The 19601-nt window shown below is 36.0% G+C and overlaps 1 protein-coding gene across 3 annotated transcripts; it reads right to left on the bottom strand.

Moving 5' to 3' along the window:
* Positions 1–451: 451 nt before the first annotated feature.
* Positions 452–9129, bottom strand: LOC137017180 (zinc finger protein Gfi-1b-like). Of its 3 annotated transcripts, none has more exons than XM_067381163.1 (6): positions 8966–9129; positions 6957–7159; positions 5424–5578; positions 4065–4202; positions 3437–3602; positions 452–1466 (listed from the first exon to the last, which is right to left on the bottom strand). In XM_067381163.1, exons 2-6 carry the CDS (start codon positions 7144–7146, stop codon positions 1267–1269), a joined length of 849 nt encoding a protein of 282 aa, XP_067237264.1. In that variant the 5' UTR covers positions 7147–7159; positions 8966–9129; the 3' UTR covers positions 452–1266. The 3 variants fall into 3 exon arrangements, with proteins under 3 accessions (XP_067237264.1, XP_067237266.1, XP_067237265.1); XM_067381165.1 differs by having other exon boundaries at positions 4071–4202; XM_067381164.1 differs by having other exon boundaries at positions 5424–5575.
* Between the last annotated feature and the right edge of the window lie 10472 nt (positions 9130–19601).

The following is a 19601-nucleotide window of genomic DNA, read 5'->3' as shown; positions in this document are numbered from 1 at the left end:
AGGACTTTGCCTTAGGACCACTGCATGCCACTGCCTCTGCTGGCTAAGCGCAGTACGGGCCGCTGAACGGCTGCTGCTGTGTGTGATCAGATTGGAGATCTAGTCTGGGGTTTTTTGTCTACTGAAACTTCTTGGAAAGGTATTTTCGCAGTGTTTCATAAGCAGAATAATCAAAAAGCACATTAAATAACAGCACAACCCATCGAAGAGATATCTAATCAATCCCTCACAGCCTCGCTTTCATGGCGCTGCTGTGAATAAGGTCTATAGTCTGATTCATGAACAAATGACTCTTATGACTCATTTCTCGTAATGACTCACGAATCAGTCAAAAAAAAAAAAAAAAAACCTCTGAGATTTGAATCACCAAATTACTCTCTCATTCATTAAATCACTCACTGAAATACATCAGTACTGAAATACATGTTTTATTATACATTCAGAAGTTTTGGTGTGTTAAATTCTATATAAAACATATGTGTTATCAAACTGGAATTACTTTAATACACTTTTAATACACTGCCATCCAATTGTGTGGGAACACCCCTGGCAAAGTGTGGTTTTGGATGATATCAGCATAAATCCTTATCATTTTTTTGGTGCAAATACATTACAGTAACTTGACATGATCATTGAAGACCAGCAATAATAATTTTCATTTTGATTTCATAACAATGGCAATATAGGCTATACATGTCAAAGTCAGACATGCCCCTTTGCCAGCTGTGATGCTGGTTACTGGTTTAAACTTGGCCCAGGTTTGTAAAAGATTTTTGGGTCAGCACACCTTAATAGCTTCAACAAATGATTGCCAATTAAGTTTAGAATACAGTGAACCAATTAGAACCCAGTTTAGGTCAGAAAGCTGCTAATGGTGGATATTTTGATGATCGAAAATTTTATTTTTTTTCTATGTAGCTATAAACTGTTTATAATAAAATATGTTTTCGTAGTTTGTGTTGTCCCTTATCAGTGCAAAATTATCACAAATTAAAAAGGATTCATGCCAATATTGCCCCAAACCCCACGTTTCTAGGGCGTTTCCAAACTTTTGGAAGGCACTGCAATTAAGATCAATGGACATATTACATATAACTTTCAACCACAACGAATTAAATCGTAAGAGCCAAGTCTTAAACACAGTGCAACAACGTGTGCAGTTAGACAGAAGCAAAAGTTTTGTAGGCTACAACAACATTAGACACACTGAACTTTAGCATACAATATGATATCCCTGCAAGGTGTTTTGCATGCATCCGGTCTCTCTCAGGTCCCGTGATACAGTAAGCTGTCATTCTCTGAGTGTGTCTGTAGGTGTCGCTGTAGGTCCATTCTCCTCTGGAAGCCGAGCGAGCAGTGCGGGCAGCTGAAGGGCTGGTAGCTGCTGTGCTTCCTGCTGTGTGTGATCAGATTGGAGCTCTGACTGAACGCCTTACCGCACACCACGCACACATGAGGCTTCTCACCTGAGAGATGACAGCGATCACAATCACATTAGCACTGTCTACTTTAGACACAAGCAGCTAATCGCTAACAACATCGCGTGGATAACCAGAGGCGATGCGATAAGATGCAGCGAAAAGAAATGTGTCTGTCCACACCACACGCGACAAAATCAATCAAAAAAATCACAGCCAATCAGAAGCGCGTGTGGGCGGGCTCTCACTCTCTCTCTCTGCAAAAATACTGCATTCACAACGAAACGGATAAGTAAATAATCAAACTCATACATATTAGACTATTTTAACATTATTACTGAGTGTCGGAAACAATCTTTGTCGTAAAAAAACGTTAGTTTACTCACATTGTGTTCACATTTTGAACGGTTTTGTTTCCTTTTATTCATTTTCAAGATCTGAGGTGAATTATTGCCTATTAAACGCAAAATGATACTCAAACTCAGAAAATATATTATTTTGACATTAAATTAAGCACACTATCAGTAGCCTGCCGTTAGACCCAGGTGAAAAAATACTAGTAATTTATAGTAAATACTATAGTAAATACTAATACTAGAGTGGGGTAAGATAAGCCAGTGTGTAAGTTGACCCACCCCTTGTATCTTGGCAACCGAACCATTTTATTATCATGTGACCATATATTTTAGAACCACCCATCATTTCAGACTGTGAAAAAGAGAAGCACTTGGGAGGAGTGGAAGTAGCTAAATATTATCCTGAATTGGTAAGCTAGCTAGCTTTTTCTAAAATGGCAGCTGTGGGGTAAATTGAGCCAGCGTTTTAACTTACACCACCATAAGGCAATGAATTTAAGTTAAATCTGAAGCATAAACTGGTGTCATTTCAATGTAATATTACGCAGCTGGTTCAGTTTATCTTTATTTTCGTATTTTTATATTTTATTTGATAGTAACAGTGTACAAGTACACCAAATCCTTCTCTGATACGAACCAGAGGATTTTTAATCATATAGATCTTTTGTCGAAAATGTTAATTCGTTTCAGTGACATTTATTCATTCTTATTTAGTTTTATTTAATTTTACTCAACAAACTCTCTGTTTAATCTATTTATGGGAAGGTCAACATATTGTTTCAGAAATGCAAACAATTAAAGATACTGAAATTTCATGTTGTTTAATTTAGCTTTAAAAAATAAATATTTGTAAAATATTTTTACGAAGAATATTTGTAAAAGGAAATTTGATTTTTAAATTAGTTTTTAAACTCGGTACATTATCTTTAAAATTTTCACATGGGTTTGATTCAGATTCGGTTAGATGGTCAGTTTTCACTCACCTACTGACCCGGCTCAACTTACCCCTAACCTGGAGAGGATCACTTTTTTTAATAGAAGCCACATTTTTAGAACCCTTTGTCATAGATATATTCTGATCATTTAAAATGATAGAAAACATCCTGAAATTACTTTAAATACTTTAATTTTACTTCTGTCTCATTTTCCCTTATCTTGAGGACCACATAAATAAAAAATGGCTCATCTTACCCCACTCTCCCCTATATATTAACACTTTGTTAATGAATGCTACAGCATACTTTAGTATTAACTATAGTGAACTGATAAACTGTAATAAATACTGTAGTATACTTTAGTTTTTACTACAGTAAACTGTAGTGTATTGTAATATACCCTATAGTTGTAGAAAACTTAGTACAGTAGGTTACAGTATTAGGTAAAGTAAATTGTTTATATTACTATAGTTGTTATATTATCACAGCAACTATAGAATTAACCTACCACAACAAATAAATTCAAGTACTTTACTATATAGTCTGGTCTGAAACATTTACCATAAATTACTATAGTATTTTTTCACCTGGGGACTATATCGTCATCATAGGTTGTTCCAGCCGCGACGTCACAGAAATAGACACCATTAAATAGCGTCACATCTGTTTAGGACATGAGGTGTACAATATTTCGTTAAAAAGAAAATGATTTTTATATATATTTTACCAGTGTGTATAAACGTATGTTTCTTCATATCAGATTTCTGGTGGAATCTCTTTCCGCAGTAGGGACATGGAAACGGCCGAGTGTCCGAGTGAATGAGCAGGTGTGTGGAGAGAGTCGATGATCTCTTAAACACCTTCCCACAAACCTTACAGCCAAAACTCCGCTCCTGAAACACATATTCACTGATGAAGCATAAACACATCTGCTTCTCATAATATGCAGTAGCCTAGGCTATGGGCCTATATTTTTATTTTCTGTATGAATGATATATGGATGACCTACTACATCTTAGTACTCATTATTAGATCAGACTTCCAAGATTTCAGATGTACAAAAAAAAAAGATTAAAAATATTTTTTATTTAACTAGATGCCACTCTCTGAATTAAACATGTACACAACTTCATGTACTTTAAAAAAGTACATTTTCTATTTTAATTTTAAATTTACTTAAACAGGCCTATAAATATTAAATAGTTCTAATTCGTTAAAGTTAAAGTGAATGACAATATGTTTCCTGTATAACTAGCTGAAATAAAATAAGTTGAAGTTTTGTGTATTCCATTTTATTTCAGTTAATGTTTATTGTATTAGTTAACCCTTGTACACAGCCAGGGTTCAGTACTTACCCTCACCCTGAGTATTCCCGTAGGTCTGTACCCATAGTGCTGCTGGGCGTGGCTCGTGGTGCCGGCCAGAGGAAGAGCAGCCTTGTTGACGTGTGACTTGCACAAGTGAGATGTCAAACCCGCAGCAGAGGACAGGAGCTACAGAAGACATATTAATATTAATATCACACAATATCACCAGCAAGGGGAATTACATTGTGTCTCACATTGTTCTGATGTGTTTTTGATCAGTCATGTGTGATCATATGCAAAAATTTTGGAAATGTTCCAAAACCACACATGGTTTTGTGCAAATTGTAAATGTGTGAAAATCATGTCAGGTGATCAGATCAGGACTAGAGCGTCATCAAATCAAAAAATCATTTTCTATACATAAATCTTTATATTTTATTCTATAGTTTATTTATTTGCTTTATAAAATATAATTTAGTGTTCTAGCAATACTTTCTTTCTCAGATTTAATCCCTTCTGCTTGTATATTTTTCATTTGTGAGCCACTTTCGAATAAAGCTTCTGCTGAATAAATGAATATTCCAGCTGAGGTCCAATCTACCCCTTAGAAAATGCTAACTTTCAAAGTGCACTTTTTGGTACATTGATATGACAACGATGTACTAAAAACAGAACATTTTTCCTTTGCATTTTTTTTTTAAGTTTTGCATAAAGATGATAACATTGTCAAAATGATCCGTGTTCACACGGATCTGCAAAAAATGACTAAAATCGCTGTATTCTGCTGCCAGCCAGTAGATGGCGATGTCACTTTGTAAAGAAACACTACGCGCCTATAGACTAAACATGTAATGTGCATGCGCATGATTTCACCGCTTTCACAAATTTACATTTTTGTAGTTTTCACAGACAAAAAGGGTAACGTTTTCAAAAACGTGCACTTTGTTTTTAGGCCCCCCTGTTCTTTTAATGAACAGCCAAAACACATATAAAGTTTTCCATTTTAAGTTGAAAATGGTGTTGTTTCAACATCTGCTTTAAAAAAGATACAGTTATCTTCTCCATAAACTACAAAACGCAAATTTGTGAAAAACGTGATGTTATGTGTATTACGTGTTCAGTCTATAGGTGTTTCTTTACAAAGTGGCATCGCCATCTACTGGCCTGGTATGAATAATACAGCGCTTTTAGTCATTTTCCTGGATCCGTGTGAACGAGTATCGTCTTGACAACGTTGTCTTCTGTACGTAAAACTTTTAAAAAACTTCAGTTTTTAGTACATTGTCATGTAAACATACCCTAAATGCCTTTGTTCATTTGTTCTCTGCTGACGAGCTGATGATTTCCGTCAGGTGTGTTGAATAAAGGACACATACTCATGTGCAGGACCAGGACTGAGCTCCTCACCTTCTCACAGAGCGGACACTCACACAGCGGCGTCTTGACATTGGTCAGCTGATGGTGACTGAGTAAAGCCTGAATCAGACGCTCAAGTTCGGTCTGTCTCTCCACCGCAGCAGAAGATGACAGGTCAGATGAATAAACACCAGGCTGCTTCACTGCTATCACACATAATAGAACATTATGTATATATTCTTCTGAGCATGCAATAATGATGACTGATGACTTTTCCTTGAATTTACACCATGTGACCAGCAGGTGCTGCCAGGTTTTCTGATTCAGAGTTTCGAAAAGCTTAGGGCCCTATTTTAAGGATCTAAGCACATGGTCTAAAGTGCACGGCGCAAGTTTCCGAATCCTCTTTTGATAGTTTAACAACAGGAAAAATGGTTAGCCCGCCCGGCACATGGCCTAAAAGGGTTGTCCCTAATCTCGTAATGAGTAATGGCTTTGTTTTGGGTGTAACATGCAATAAACCAGTCAGAGTCTCATCTCCCATTCCCTTTAAAAGCCAGTTGTTGCAAGCGGAAAAACTGAACGCTTCTCTTGTGAGGAAACGGATCTGCTTGTGCGCGAGGTTAAAGAGCGCGAGCAGACCATCTGCGGGACAAGCCGGATTCCACCAAAGCATTTTTATCTTTATCCACGCAATAATAATCTTTTAATCCTTTTTAATTTTTATTATTTTTGACAAGTTTGTGTGCTGCTGCGCACTGTGTACGCGTGTTCTGCACCCGCATATTACTAACGCACCCTTTATATAACAAAAAAATACAAAAATACAAAACCGTTGACTCTAGACCAGGTTTCAGTTGGTCAATGGCGCAGTCTATTTCTATTGTCTCAAAATAGCAACACGCCAACAATGCACCTGAACACACCTCATTTTCAGACCAGCACGCCCATGGACGCACAAATGGGTGCAAATGCATTTGCTATTTAAACAACGTTGGATGTGAAAATGATAACTGCGTCGGCCTGAAACTAGCAAAAAACACTTGCGATGAGCCTGGCTCCACATGCTGGATGCGTCAAAGCGGCCATAGCAAAGCCATTTGTTTTTCATGTCAGATGTAGCGCAAGCGCTTGGAGTACATCAGAAGTAGAACATTAGTTACCGTAAGGAATTTGTCATGTCGCAGTCACTGATAATAATAGGATCAATTGTTTTTTTGTTGCTTTGCATTGCGCCGCTTGCATTTAGTCTAGACATGGTATTCTAGTCATTTATTCCCAGTAGAATAGTTGGTGGTGGGGTATTTAGTTAGGCTAATGAAAAAAGATCATAATGACTCATTCAAGTTGTCATGATTTTATCAATTCAAGGGAGTCATTTATGGGAGTTTTGTACCAGTTAAGTTCTCATGAGCTGTGAGTGCTCATGTTCCCATGAATAAAGGTTGTATTTCAGACCCTATTTTCTATATGAGTGTCTTTAGGTGTCACGAGAAACCTCCCACAATGCAAGTATTTAATATCGTGCTTAGTCTGTCACAATATTCCAGTCCCTATACTGGTGTTAAACTGTTCTTTGTGTACCTTCTGTGGGTTTAGCTCCAGCTCCATCAGTGCTGTTATCGGTCCAGCTGCTGTCGGTGGAAGTACAGGGCAGCAGCTCCAGAGCCTGTGAGTGACTGCTGGACACCCATCTGTCATGATGCTGAGAGTGGGCGGAGCGTGTGGAGTGATGCCCCGCCCTCTTGCTTTTCACTAAAAACGATCGAGGCATTTCAGATTACAATCTGAAATGAAAGAAAAAGAAATCACAAATGTTTTAGTAAGTTAATTAGTTCAGTATAATATAATAGAACACATTATAATACAGGCCTAGTATACATTTATTCATTATATTATATAATAATTAGATAAATTAAGGTAAATACTTTAAAAATATCATAGGAAATATATGAATATATAATATTAATATACAGAAATTATTCGTAATATTAAACATAATATACGTTTATTCAAAATATAATCTTTTAATCAATATCAGTAGTTATTTTTAGAGAAATTAACCAATAAATGAAGGTAAATACACTGTATAAAAAAATAAAACGTGTAATGTTCTGGCAGAAAATAACGGACATTTCCATTAACCCTAAAACACAATGCAATGAATTTTAAAAACAAAATACAGGTAAAACACCTGTAAAAATAAATACGGAAATTCTGTCAAATAAATTTCAGTACATTCTGCCCTATTTTTACGCCATGTACTTTAAAAATATTATGAATATACAGAAATTATTCATAACGTTAAACATGATATACATTTATTCAAAATATAATCTTTTAATTAATAGCAGTACTTTTATTTTGATTATTTTTCCAACCCGAGTAATGAACCAATAAATGAAGGTAAATAGTATAATGTAATACATATATCAATATGAATATATAAATTATTATATAGAAATTAAAATAAATTTAATATAAAATGTAACATAATAATTAGTAATGTTATAGTTATTAGTTATAGTTTGCTTCATTCTACACATAAAATATACAGAATACATATGAAATACTTCTATAATAATTTATAACTTAAAACAAGGACAAAATTAAAAAAATATATATATATTTATAGATAATATATGAATCTATAGAAATGATCATAATGAACATACATTTATATATGTTATGATAATTACTATCAGTACTGTTATTTTGCTTAATTCTCCAAATCAATGAACGCAAGTACTATTAAATTTGATTTAATAAGAAAAAATATATATACATATTAATACATAATATATATGAAACTATAGAAACTGTCAGAATATAATGTATACATTTATTAATGATATAAAAATTAGTATCAGCATATTATTTAAATTAATTCATCACATCAGAAGAAACATGAAACAGTAGACGAAAGGAAATAATGAATTATTGTGAGAATATATATATAACATTATGACAATACATGATTCTGATATAGATGTAGGCTTGTTTTGCTCTGACAGGTATAATCTAGTGAAACAGATTGAATGTTTTGTGCAGTCAGTGTATGTGGTTGATTGTGCTGCAGCTGTTCTAGAGTGAATTCAGTTAGGACGGCAGAATCTGAGGTTTAGAGACGTGAAGCACCTGCACCGGCTCACCTGCAGCTCCAAACGTCTCTAAATCATCATATCAATCATTGTTCTCTGTCATAAATGTGTTCAGGACATTTTGAAACTCTTCCTTAGAATTTATTTACCTTTCATGTCATTAATTCACTACTTTTGGACAAATTTGCTCTGAACAGGTGCCTTACGTAGAGTGTTTGAATGCATAAATTGAATCTTAATTATGACAAACAAATTAAGACATGATTCATGATAAAACTAAATACTAAATAATTACTAAACAAAATACTAAACGAAACCAATAAGCATTTATTAGAAGTTGTTTTTGATACACTAATGCGACACATGCGGCATTAATCTCAAACGACGAGGAAAAACTCTTTAGAGTTTAGATGCACAACCATGACAAATCTGCTCATTTCTTTTCTTTCTATCTTTCTGAGTAATAGCTATATCTGTGGGCGTCAGACTCACCATCGATGAAGACGCGTCTGCTTGATTGAGTTGTGATTCGGTTCTGAAGCTTCTTCAGACTCAGGCAGAAGAAACGGCCACACAGGAAGTATGAAAGTTTTCTGATGTGTCCTCAGGAGACACGCTTCAGACGTCAAATCAAGATGCCTGGTAAATCTGCTCGTTCTTCGTCTCAGCCATCCATAATAAAAGAGAATAATCCATGTCAATGTCATTCTGCATCATAACTGATTAAGTTTCATGATGTAGGAGGTGTGATTTAGATCTCTGTTAGGTTTGAAATAAAACAGACTCAAATGAGTCATTCAGTAAGAATCTACATACTATAAAACTTAATTAACTTGGATTAACTTAAAAAAAGTAAGTAACCTGGTTGTCTTCAAATTTTGAGTTCATTGACATAAAACATTAATACAATAAAGGAGATTGATTTAATCAACAGAAACTCAAAATAGTACACTCTAAAAAATGCTGGGTTAAAAACAACCCAAGTTGGGTTGAAAATGGACAAACCCATTGGTTGGGTTAAATGTTTGCACAACCTGCTGGGTAGATATATTTAACCCAACTATTGTTTAAACATTACTGTATTGCTTGCTTAAAATTAACACAAAATATATTGGAAATTAACATTTTTAATTTCCAACCTATTTTGGGTTCATTTTAAGCCAGCCATATAGTGATTTTTGAACAATAGTTGAGTTAAATAAAACTGCCTAGCACGTTTGGCAAACATTTAACCCAACCACTGGGTTAAAACAACCCGAATTTGGTTATCTGAACCACATAAATTATCTAAGCCATTTTAAAAACAACAACAAAAAATGTGTGTGTGTGTGTATATAAATATATATATATATATATATATATATATATATATATATATATATATATATATATATATATATATATTTATTTCGTCCTCTGTATTTTATGTCTTGTTTTCCTTGTTTAAACATCCTTAAACCTAAGATACATTTGCTTGAGAAGCAATGTGACAATTAATAAGAAAATATTATTAATGGTTAAAATGTGAAGGAAAAAAGGGGAAAAAAAACCTTTGAGTTCTTTTCTGACCCCACTGGCAGGTATTTATTCTCATTTTAAGCATAAACGCACTTCATGTTGATCGATTTCTCAGAAAACCAGACTTATATTGTGTCATTTTACACCTCAAGTAAATGTATCTTAATTTAAGGATGTTTAAACATGGAAAACGAGACAAAAATACCAAGAAAATCACTTTTTTTGCAGTGAATATAAGTGCAACACTCAATCTGAGCTGCTCTCCACATTTATTTTATAGCTATTTACTCTTACTGGAGACTATTGACCCATTTTTGTCATATTGAGGAAATACAAAAAACATCTAAGACTAAGAATTGATACTCCAATGAAACTCCATTAAGATGAAAGACTAACCTCTGATCAATACAATGCTCTTCTGGAAGATCATTTGAATTATCCAGGACTTCATACAAGCTTCGACTCCTCTCTGTGTTTATATGACTAAACTAATGACAAAAAAGCTGAATATTTAGAAGATGTGAGAGATGCTGGGTTAAAGAAACGCTTTGGGTGTTCATGAGACCACAGAGATGTGAATGCTGCGCCCACAACGACCCACTGTGTGATTTGTCAACTGGTTTGGTTTGTGATTTCATTGTGTACAGAGGGCTGAGGGACACAACCACTGTAGGTTTAATTTTTGCAGGTTTTAGCGGAACATTTTCAGAAGAACAAGGGAAGACAAACTAATAAACTGAAAGAAAATGGCAGCAGTTGAAGAAAGTATTAAAAGAACAGAAGAAACGATCAGATTTCTTTTTAATACATATTTAATCAGTTGAATTGCATGTTATGATTAAATTTAAATAATTTGAGCACTTTGAGTTACCAAAAATGTGCTAAACTTGCCTAAACCCTTTCAAAATGGCATTTAAAACATACTTCATACACTCTAAAATATGTGTCTATTTTTTCAGTGTTTGGGTAGTTTTTGTGTTACCCATATCCTGGGTCAGACGTAACAACCCAGTGTTTGGGTAGTTTTTGTGTTACCCATATCCTGGGTCGGACGTAACAAGCCAGTGTTTAGGTAGTTTTTGTTTGACCCAGATCCTGGGTCAGACGTAACAACCCAGTGTTTGGGTAGTTTTTGTTTTACCCAGATCCTGGGTCAGACATAACAACCCAGTGTTTGGGTAGTTTTGTTTGACCCAGATCCTGGGTCAGACGTAACAACCCAGTGTTTGGGTAGTTTTTGTTTTACCCAGATCCTGGGTCAGACATAACAACCCAGTGTTTGGGTAGTTTTGTTTGACCCAGATCCTGGGTCAGACATAACAACCCAGTGTTTGGGTAGTTTTTGTGGCTTTGCAGCTCCATCAAATTGGTGCATGTAAAATTTTTGTTTTATTTTATCTACAAATTTTGTATATCGTTTCATTTTATGTAGAGCAACATATAGGGGTGCAATGTGAGTCACCTAAAGGAGTGTCACGTCAGTTTTCACTTGATGTCTTATATAAAATTTTATGATTTTTTTTCAAAAAGAATACTAATATAAATACTTAGGATGTTAAAATATGTTCTCAGAATTGTACACTGATTATTTATGGAAAAATTATGGAGTCAGTCACAGCATTTTTTGGATACGAGTGAAATGCAGGATGCGGTCTTAAGTTAGCAGTTCCCCCGCCAAACTTGAGCCATCTCTGGCACAAGATCCAGCGCCATTACGGTGGAAACAGGATAATAGAGACTTTTTACTTCTAATTTTTGTTAAATGAGCTTAAATGTATTAAAACGATATATTAAACATGCTATACTATAAGATCGAAAATAAAGGAATTATCATTACAAACTATAGTGGTTGTGTGGAGTATTTAAAAAAAAGTTTAGAGGATTTAAGTTAATCCATTAATTCATGTCTGAAGTAAAACACAAAATAATGCTAGTATTACAGTAAAAATCAACCCAATTTGTGTTCTATCTCATATTTGCCCAGCCCTTGGGTTGAAAACGACCCAAATTGGTTGTTTATAACCCAGTGTATAGGCCTAATGCGAGAGGAACATTGAAACATCATTATACATTGTAAAGATGTTCCTTCACCTCACTTTACATTTTCGTTTTCACTTGCAAACACTTTCCTACCAAAGCCACTTTCAAGAAAGCACAAGCAGTGCGTTCTTTTGAGTTCCTAGAAAGATGCAAAGAAGACAATGCTGAAAAACGAAGAGATCAATGCGAACAAAGAAGCCCACCGGGCCCTCCGTCTCCCCCTAGAGCTCCTGCTCGTTTTTACCCACAAGCCCACCGCTTCACCTGCTCCATCTGCAGACGCGCCACCCTCACCGCAGAGCGACGCTCCTCACACACGGAGGGAAGGAGTTTGTGATAAACATCTCGAGTTTCTGAGGGTTTGTGGCTCGGGGGATTGAACACTGGAAATTCATCTAGTTCAGCTTCATCTGAGTGAGATTCACCAGCTGTGCAGGTCAGGAAAGAAAAACACAAAGCATTTACATGTGTTTTAAATTCATTTATGATCTTGACTGATTTTTAAACACCTGTGTAAAATGACCTACATAAACGTGAATAGAGGACCCACAATAAGGTTGATAACTACAACAATAATGATACAGTTTTAATCGTTCAAGTGTGCGGTCACATTAGAGACATTTCGTGGACACAATATAGATTAGAGAATTTGCGTGAACTTGAATACGAGCAAAAGCTGTGAGGCAATCTCTCCCCCTCAGGCAAAATTATCAATCGTGTGGATTCTCCTTTCAAATTCGCCAAACATCGGTAAAAGTGACCTTAAGAGGATAGCGTGTCTACACCACAAATATAACGATAACAACACTGAGGAACAATGTAGTTGGAATCCGATTCAGAGCGATTTATTCCCATATTATTAATGATGACATCATTGACAGCCAATTAGAATCCATCTGACTGAAAGAGCGCGAGTATTTAAAGCGGCAGACTTTAAACAACACATCCGTTACACCGTATCCTAACTAGACACGATGCAATAGCGATGAGCAATTTGACTGTCCACAACGCGACGCAAAAATGAGAAGCGATAAAATCAATCAAAAACCACAGCCAATCAGAAGAGAGTGTGGGCGGGCTCTTTCTGCAAGAGCACAGCGGACACAATGAAATGAGCAAGTACTTAGTAAAATTCTTAAATATTACACAATTTAAACATTTTTTAAAGTAGATACGGAGTGACTGAACCAATCTTTGTCATAGAATACACTTGTTTGTTCGCATTGAGTTGACAGTTTGAACGTTCTTGTGCCACTTTATTTATTTTCAAGATCTGATCGGTGAATTAGCCAGTGTTGTTTTCATTACAGCTAAAAAACTGGGAACACAGAATGATATTCAAACTCACGTTAGATGCTTTTAACATTAAATAAAGCACAAACAGTACCTGATATTATGCCGTACTTTGTGTTGCTGTTCCAGCCGCGACGTCGCATTCTAAAATAGAACCATTTCTAAAATAGAATATTCGCGTGCTGCAATCGCGGCTCAGATTAACATGAAAAAAGATACCATTTATCACGGCGTCTGGTTAGGACACGGTGTTATAGTCCGTTGATGCTGACACTAATACTTATCGTTATATTTTTTATAGTTTGTCCGTTAGTGTAGTAGACCAGTGGTTCTCAACCAGTGGGCCTTTAAAAACATTATTTAATATAAGATAGAACAAGTAGGCCTATTAAAAACAAACAAACAAACAAACAAACAAAAACATTAAAAATCAAGCTATTTATTATTTTAATTTACTGCCTCATGTTTTTTTTTTTTTTTTGAAGAACCAGGGTTTCCATAATTTTGGAAAACCTGGATGTGACCCTGGCCCACAATAAGGATCACTTTTTTTTTTTTTAAATAAATAAGCTTTCATTTATGTATGGTTTGTTAGGATATGACAATATTACACAACAATTTGAAAATGTGGAATTTGAGGGTGCAAAAAAAATCTAAATATTGAGAAAATACAATATATTTATGGTAGGAAATTTACAAAATATCTCCATCTTTACTTAATAGCCTAATGATTTTTGGCATAAAAGAAAAATCAATAATTTTAACCCATATTGTTATTGCTACAAATATACCCATGCGACTTATGACTGGTTTTGTGGTCCAGGGTCACGTTCACATATGAGGTTACCTAATTTTGCAATTTCTAGTTTTTGAGAGAAAAATGTGTAATTTAACATATTAAAACTCAATGGGCATTTTTATAATGAACATGCATATAGAGACATTTTAGCCAAGCTCTAAAATATTTTATCAGGTAGAATTATTTAGTAGAAATTATTTTACAAAATCCTTATTCTGAATTGTTATCCATCAAATCAAGAACAACTGGCCTTAATGTTGTTGTTAACAAAGGGTGAGAACCACTGGTGTAGATGCTAATATAGCTTGTTATTGTTATAGCTATCAAAACTATTCTACATCGATGTGGACGCTAATGTAGTTATCGTTTTCATTATAGTTATTGTTCTTGGAATGAACTGGCACTTCTGCTGCAAACACAATGTCTAGGACAGAAATATGATTTCCACTAGCACAAAATCAAACTGTGAAAGTTACAGATAGAAATTAGTTTATAAAACCTTTGCCCTTCTGGACTGTATAATATTATTCCATCATTATCTTTCTTGCTCTGCATTACAACCTGTTTGTGGTGGCAGTGAGAAAACAAAGAGGAAGTGTGACAAGCAAACGTGTCACTTTCTCACGACCCACCTCTCTCAGTTTTTTGAAGTCCATCGCTGTCAGTGGCCTATAGCGTGTTGACTAAACAGCCTTAAAAATACAGATGAGAGAGTATGATAATCAAATGATAGCAGTCACAGTTTAAAATAGCACATTTTATCACCAAAAGTGTTGTTTATTGTGAAGAAAGAAGCACAAACACAGTTTACAAGCAAACCTTTTGTTGTTTTAATGCGCTAAAGCAATAGATGAACTTGAAGTCAGTCAGTACTGTGTTTGTTTTTGTGGTTAGTTGATGTTGATTGTGATTCTTTACACCTGAACTGACTTCATACATGTGTAGATAGAGATGCCTGATGTGATTATCAGATTTCAGTATCTAAATATGTTTTAGGAGCACTGTATGACGTATATGAAACATTTATTTTGTAACAACAACAACAAAAGCAGCCAAACAGAAGATAACTGAAAACGCTTTTATAAGAACTCCCATAAATACACTTTAATTAGTCTGAAAACCCCCCACTTGTGTTCATGGCGTGTCATCCAGTCAGAATGACTGTATCTGAATGCCCTTTCCATGACCCGCGGTCTCTTCAGCCTGGCATTACTTCACACCATCTCACTCTTTGTCTTTAGGACTTTCTGTTGTCTGTCAAGTGTACTAGAGTAGGTGTGTATGGAGGTGTGTGAATCACACAGCTCGACAGTACTCAAGATGCTCACAGTTTCACTACAGGCACCAGGCGATGACATTGTCACCAAGTGGAACGTCTCTTTCTCAAAAACAAAATTAAGAAAGAAGACGATTCTTTCATAGACATTTTAGATGTTTTTCCATGTGATAAGCAGAAGAAATTCATTGTGTCAGTGTTATTTTATTTGATCTATATATATATATATAAGCATTTAAGTATTCACATTTAGATGTTTAAGATCCTTCTATTATCTATGAATCCCACAATAATATTTAAAATATCATAAGCTTATCAATATAAAATCAGCATTTATTGGCTACTTTCAATTTGGAGTTGGCTGTCCAGAACCCTAATCTCTAAATTTCAACTTGAAATCATTTTTGCAATTTTTTCCATTGTTCCATTGTTTTTCCAAAATTATATTTTATTTTTAAATCATGAAACTTTCCTGCATTTCCCACATTTTCATGTCACTACTAAAACCGTGTATGTTTTAGTCCATTGGCTGAGACTGATTTTAAGCACACTTCTACATTTTTGATCAGGAAATATTCCTGTGTGCCTCTCTCTCTTTCATAGTAGATAGGTATCTTCATTTTGAGTTAAATGTATTCAAAAGTCTGAAAATCTGTGTGTAACTGGAACGTCAATACAGAAAAACTTTTTTTCTTCAATTAAGCAAACTTTTTTGGATGTTATTTGTAGGGGAATTTTACAGTTAAAGACCAAAAAGACCAGATATGTTGAATAAAGACCCGGAGTCAAAGTTCAAAAAATTAATAAATTGAAGAAAATTTTACTGAAGAATAGTTTGCAGTTTCATCAGAAGAAGCCAGCTTCAGGTCTTACAAGGAGTTTGTAGGCCGCTCTGCGTACATTCACATTTCCACAACAATTATACTCTAACAGAGTCAACTAACTACGTCATTACTTCAGGTTGAATGATTCTGATTGGCTATGAAAAATAGACAAATTTGGTAATCTTCCACACATGGAAAGATAGTCAGAAGCATATCTCCATTTGTCACAATGCTGACGAGGGGATTTTGGATTTAGGTACTGGATGTCTTTTTGTGTTCATGACACGGTGTCTGCTGGTCTCAAGCAGAGAGACAGTTGTCCACCAGTACAAAGGAACTGCGCAAAACACTTAGGACACATACACAGATACACATGATTCACAGCTTCTTCAAGGCTGAAGTTGATCTGAGCTCTGCTCTGAGCAGGAAACTCTCCCAAAACATCCCGATAACATGTTCTTTTCTCTCAGTGAGAGGTACAAAATTATTTTCTAGTGTTTTAACATATGTTGAAGAAGTCATTCAAATAATTTAACAGAAAGATATATGTTGGTTAATAACTTAAAAGATATATATTGAAGCGGCAGTGGATTCCAGAATCCACCCCTTCATATTCCATAAAATTTATTTTTTATATATGTACAACTGTTCAGAACTGTGCTAGCTAACCATGTGCTGATTAGCATCTTTGAGTTAGGCTCAAAAATATCTAAAATTGTCACTACTGAAACAGTCATGACCGAAACATGTGGTGAAGTTTCAGTTGTGACATCATTGTTTTTTTTTTTTTTGAGTGTTATTCGATAAAAAAAATGTCTGTGTTCAACTGTTCAGAACTGTGCTAGCTAACATGTACTGATTAGCATCTTTGAGCTAGGCTCAAAAGTCATTAGTATTTTATATACAGCGATCGGGCCTAACATTATGAGCACTGACAGCTGAAGTGAATAACACTGATGATCTCTTCATCAGTGGGTGGATATATTAGGCAGCAAGTGAACATTTTGTCCTCAAAGTTGATGTTAGAAGCAGGAAAAATGGGCAAGCGTAAGGATTTGAGCGAGTTTGACAAGGACCAAATTGTGATGAATAGACGACAATCAGAGCATCTCCAAAACTGCAGTTCTTGTGGGGTGTTTCCGGTCTGCAGTGGTCAGTATCTATCAAAAAGTGGTTCAAGGAAGGTACAGTGGTGAACCGGTGACAGGGTCATGGCGGCCGAGACTCATTGATGCACGTGGGGAGCGAAGGCTGACCCGTGTGGTCCGATCCAACAGACGAGCTCCTGTCAAACTACTCAAAAAGTTAATGCTGGTTCTGATAGAAAGGTGTCAGAATACACAGTGTATCAGTTTGTTGTGTATGGAGCTGAATAGACTCAGACCAGTCAGGGTGCCCATGCTGACCCCTGTCCACCGCCAAAAAAGAGCCCGGACCACGGGACCACGGACCACAGGGCAATGGAAGAAGGTGGCCTGGTCTGATGAATCATGTTTTCTTTTACATCACGTGGATGGCCGGGTGTGTGCGTCTCTTATGTGGAGAACACATGGCACCTGGATGAACTATGGGAAGAAGGCAAGCCGGCGGAGGCAGTGTGATGCTTTGGGCAATGTTCTGCTGGGAAACCTTGGGTCCTGCCATCCATGTGGATGTTATTTTGACACATGCCACCTACCTAAGCATTGCTGCAGACCATGTACACCCTTTCATGGAAACGGTATTCCCTGGTGGCTGTGGCCTCTTTCAGCAGGATAATGCTCCTGACACAAAGCAAAAATGGTTCAGGAATGGTTTGAGGAGAACAGCAATGAGTTTGGGGTGTTGATTTGACCTCAAAATTCCCCAGATCTCAATCCAATCGAGCATCTGTGGGATGTGTTGAACAAACAAGTATGATCCATGGAGGCTCCACCTCACAACTTACAGGACTTAAGGCAGGAACACACCAAGCCGACGGTCGGCTGTCGGGCAGTTTTTCTCAGTGTTCTGCACCGTCGGCTGAAGTTGGTCCTCATCGGCTTTTTTCCGGCCGATTCAAAATGAATCGGCGTTGGAGCTCGTCGGTCCATCGGGCCATCTGATCATTCTGATTGGCTGTTCAGATACTGCCACCTGCTGGTACAGAAAGGCATTTCATCTCACGCAGGTGCAGAACTGATATGCTACTTGGCCGTCAGCTGTTTAGCATCAGTTTGGTGTGTCAGGGCAACTTTGGACACAGACGCTGCCAACGTGAGCCAACCCCACAGTCTGCTTTCGTCTTCACTATTTCGTCGGCGTCGGCTTGGTGTTTTCCGGCCTTTAAAGGATCTGCTGCTAACATCTTGGTGTCAGATACCACAGCACACCTTCAGGGGTCTAGTGGAGTCCATGCCTTGACGGGTCAGGGCTGTTTTGGTCATAATGATCATAATGTTATGCCTCCTGTGTGTGTGTGTGTGTGTGTGTGTGTGTTTGTATACATGTATACACATTTTTGTGCAGTTTTTTCATTTTTATAATGTCTATAGTTTTTATTCCTTTTTATTTCAATTGGAGTTAGTTATTTATATAAAATTAGTTATTTTATATTGTTAAACTAAATGAAAATTATAAATGTTTATATATTTATATTTATTTTATAATATTCATTTTAATTCAAGTAACAAAAATTATGGTTATGGTCTAGTCTGAATTTTAATTTACTAATTTGCTACATAAATCCAACCAATAATACAAAAAATAATAAAATAAAGTATAATATAATAAAATATAAAATAAAGCCAGTTAAATAAAGCCAATTTCAAGTGTTCATAATCAAATAGCAACAGCAAAAAAAAAAAAAAAAATGTTTTAATTAAAAATGTTAGGCAAATGAACGTAGAAAACATCCGGAAAAGTATCACACACAGAATGATTTGTGTTCTGAATTAAATCGTTGATGAATTCATGGTTTTGATGTGTGTGATTGTGAGTTTACGTTCTTCAAAGCATCACGGCCAAAGATAACCTCAATATACAAGCGCAAATCTGAATGGTTTCTTAAAGAACTTCTATCTCCATTTAGGATTGTTGTGAATCTCAGGCAGTGAGTTTGAACGCAGGTTTTGCGCTGGAAACCACAGGCCTGCTCTATTAATAGAGGAACTTCTTCTAAAAGCAGGGTGTGTACAGTCCTGCATATTCACACAGACACACCCTGTTGTTTCAGAGGGCGAGATTGAGTCGAAAGGTGTCAAACCACACGTCCGAGAGGGATGGCGATGGACGCTTTTTCTGTCACACAAACACGAGTTGCTTGAAATGAACACGAGCAGATGATTTCTCACAGATACAAGCACAAACATGAGAATGCATCGCTGAGACATTAATGTGTGTGTGACTGATCATTTAACT

This window comes from Chanodichthys erythropterus, chromosome 3 (assembly GCF_024489055.1).
Source record: "Chanodichthys erythropterus isolate Z2021 chromosome 3, ASM2448905v1, whole genome shotgun sequence".
NCBI classification, from domain to species: Eukaryota; Metazoa; Chordata; class Actinopteri; order Cypriniformes; family Xenocyprididae; genus Chanodichthys; species Chanodichthys erythropterus.
The sequence above is the reverse complement of the archived record's forward strand: the minus strand, read 5'-3'. Positions and strand labels throughout refer to the sequence as shown.

What these genes read in the sequence shown, in the direction of transcription:
- LOC137017180 (XM_067381163.1), bottom strand. Translation starts at nt 7,146, where the DNA reads ATGCCTCGATCGTTTTTAGTGAAAAGCAAGAGGGCGGGGCATCACTCC. An exon ending in TGGAGCTAAACCCACAGAAG is followed by an intron (nt 5,579 to 6,956) that starts GTACACAAAGAA and finishes TATGTGTGATAG; the next exon opens with CAGTGAAGCAGCCTGGTGTT. An exon ending in ACATACGTTTATACACACTG is followed by an intron (nt 1,467 to 3,436) that starts GTAAAATATATA and finishes GTCATCTCTCAG; the next exon opens with GTGAGAAGCCTCATGTGTGC.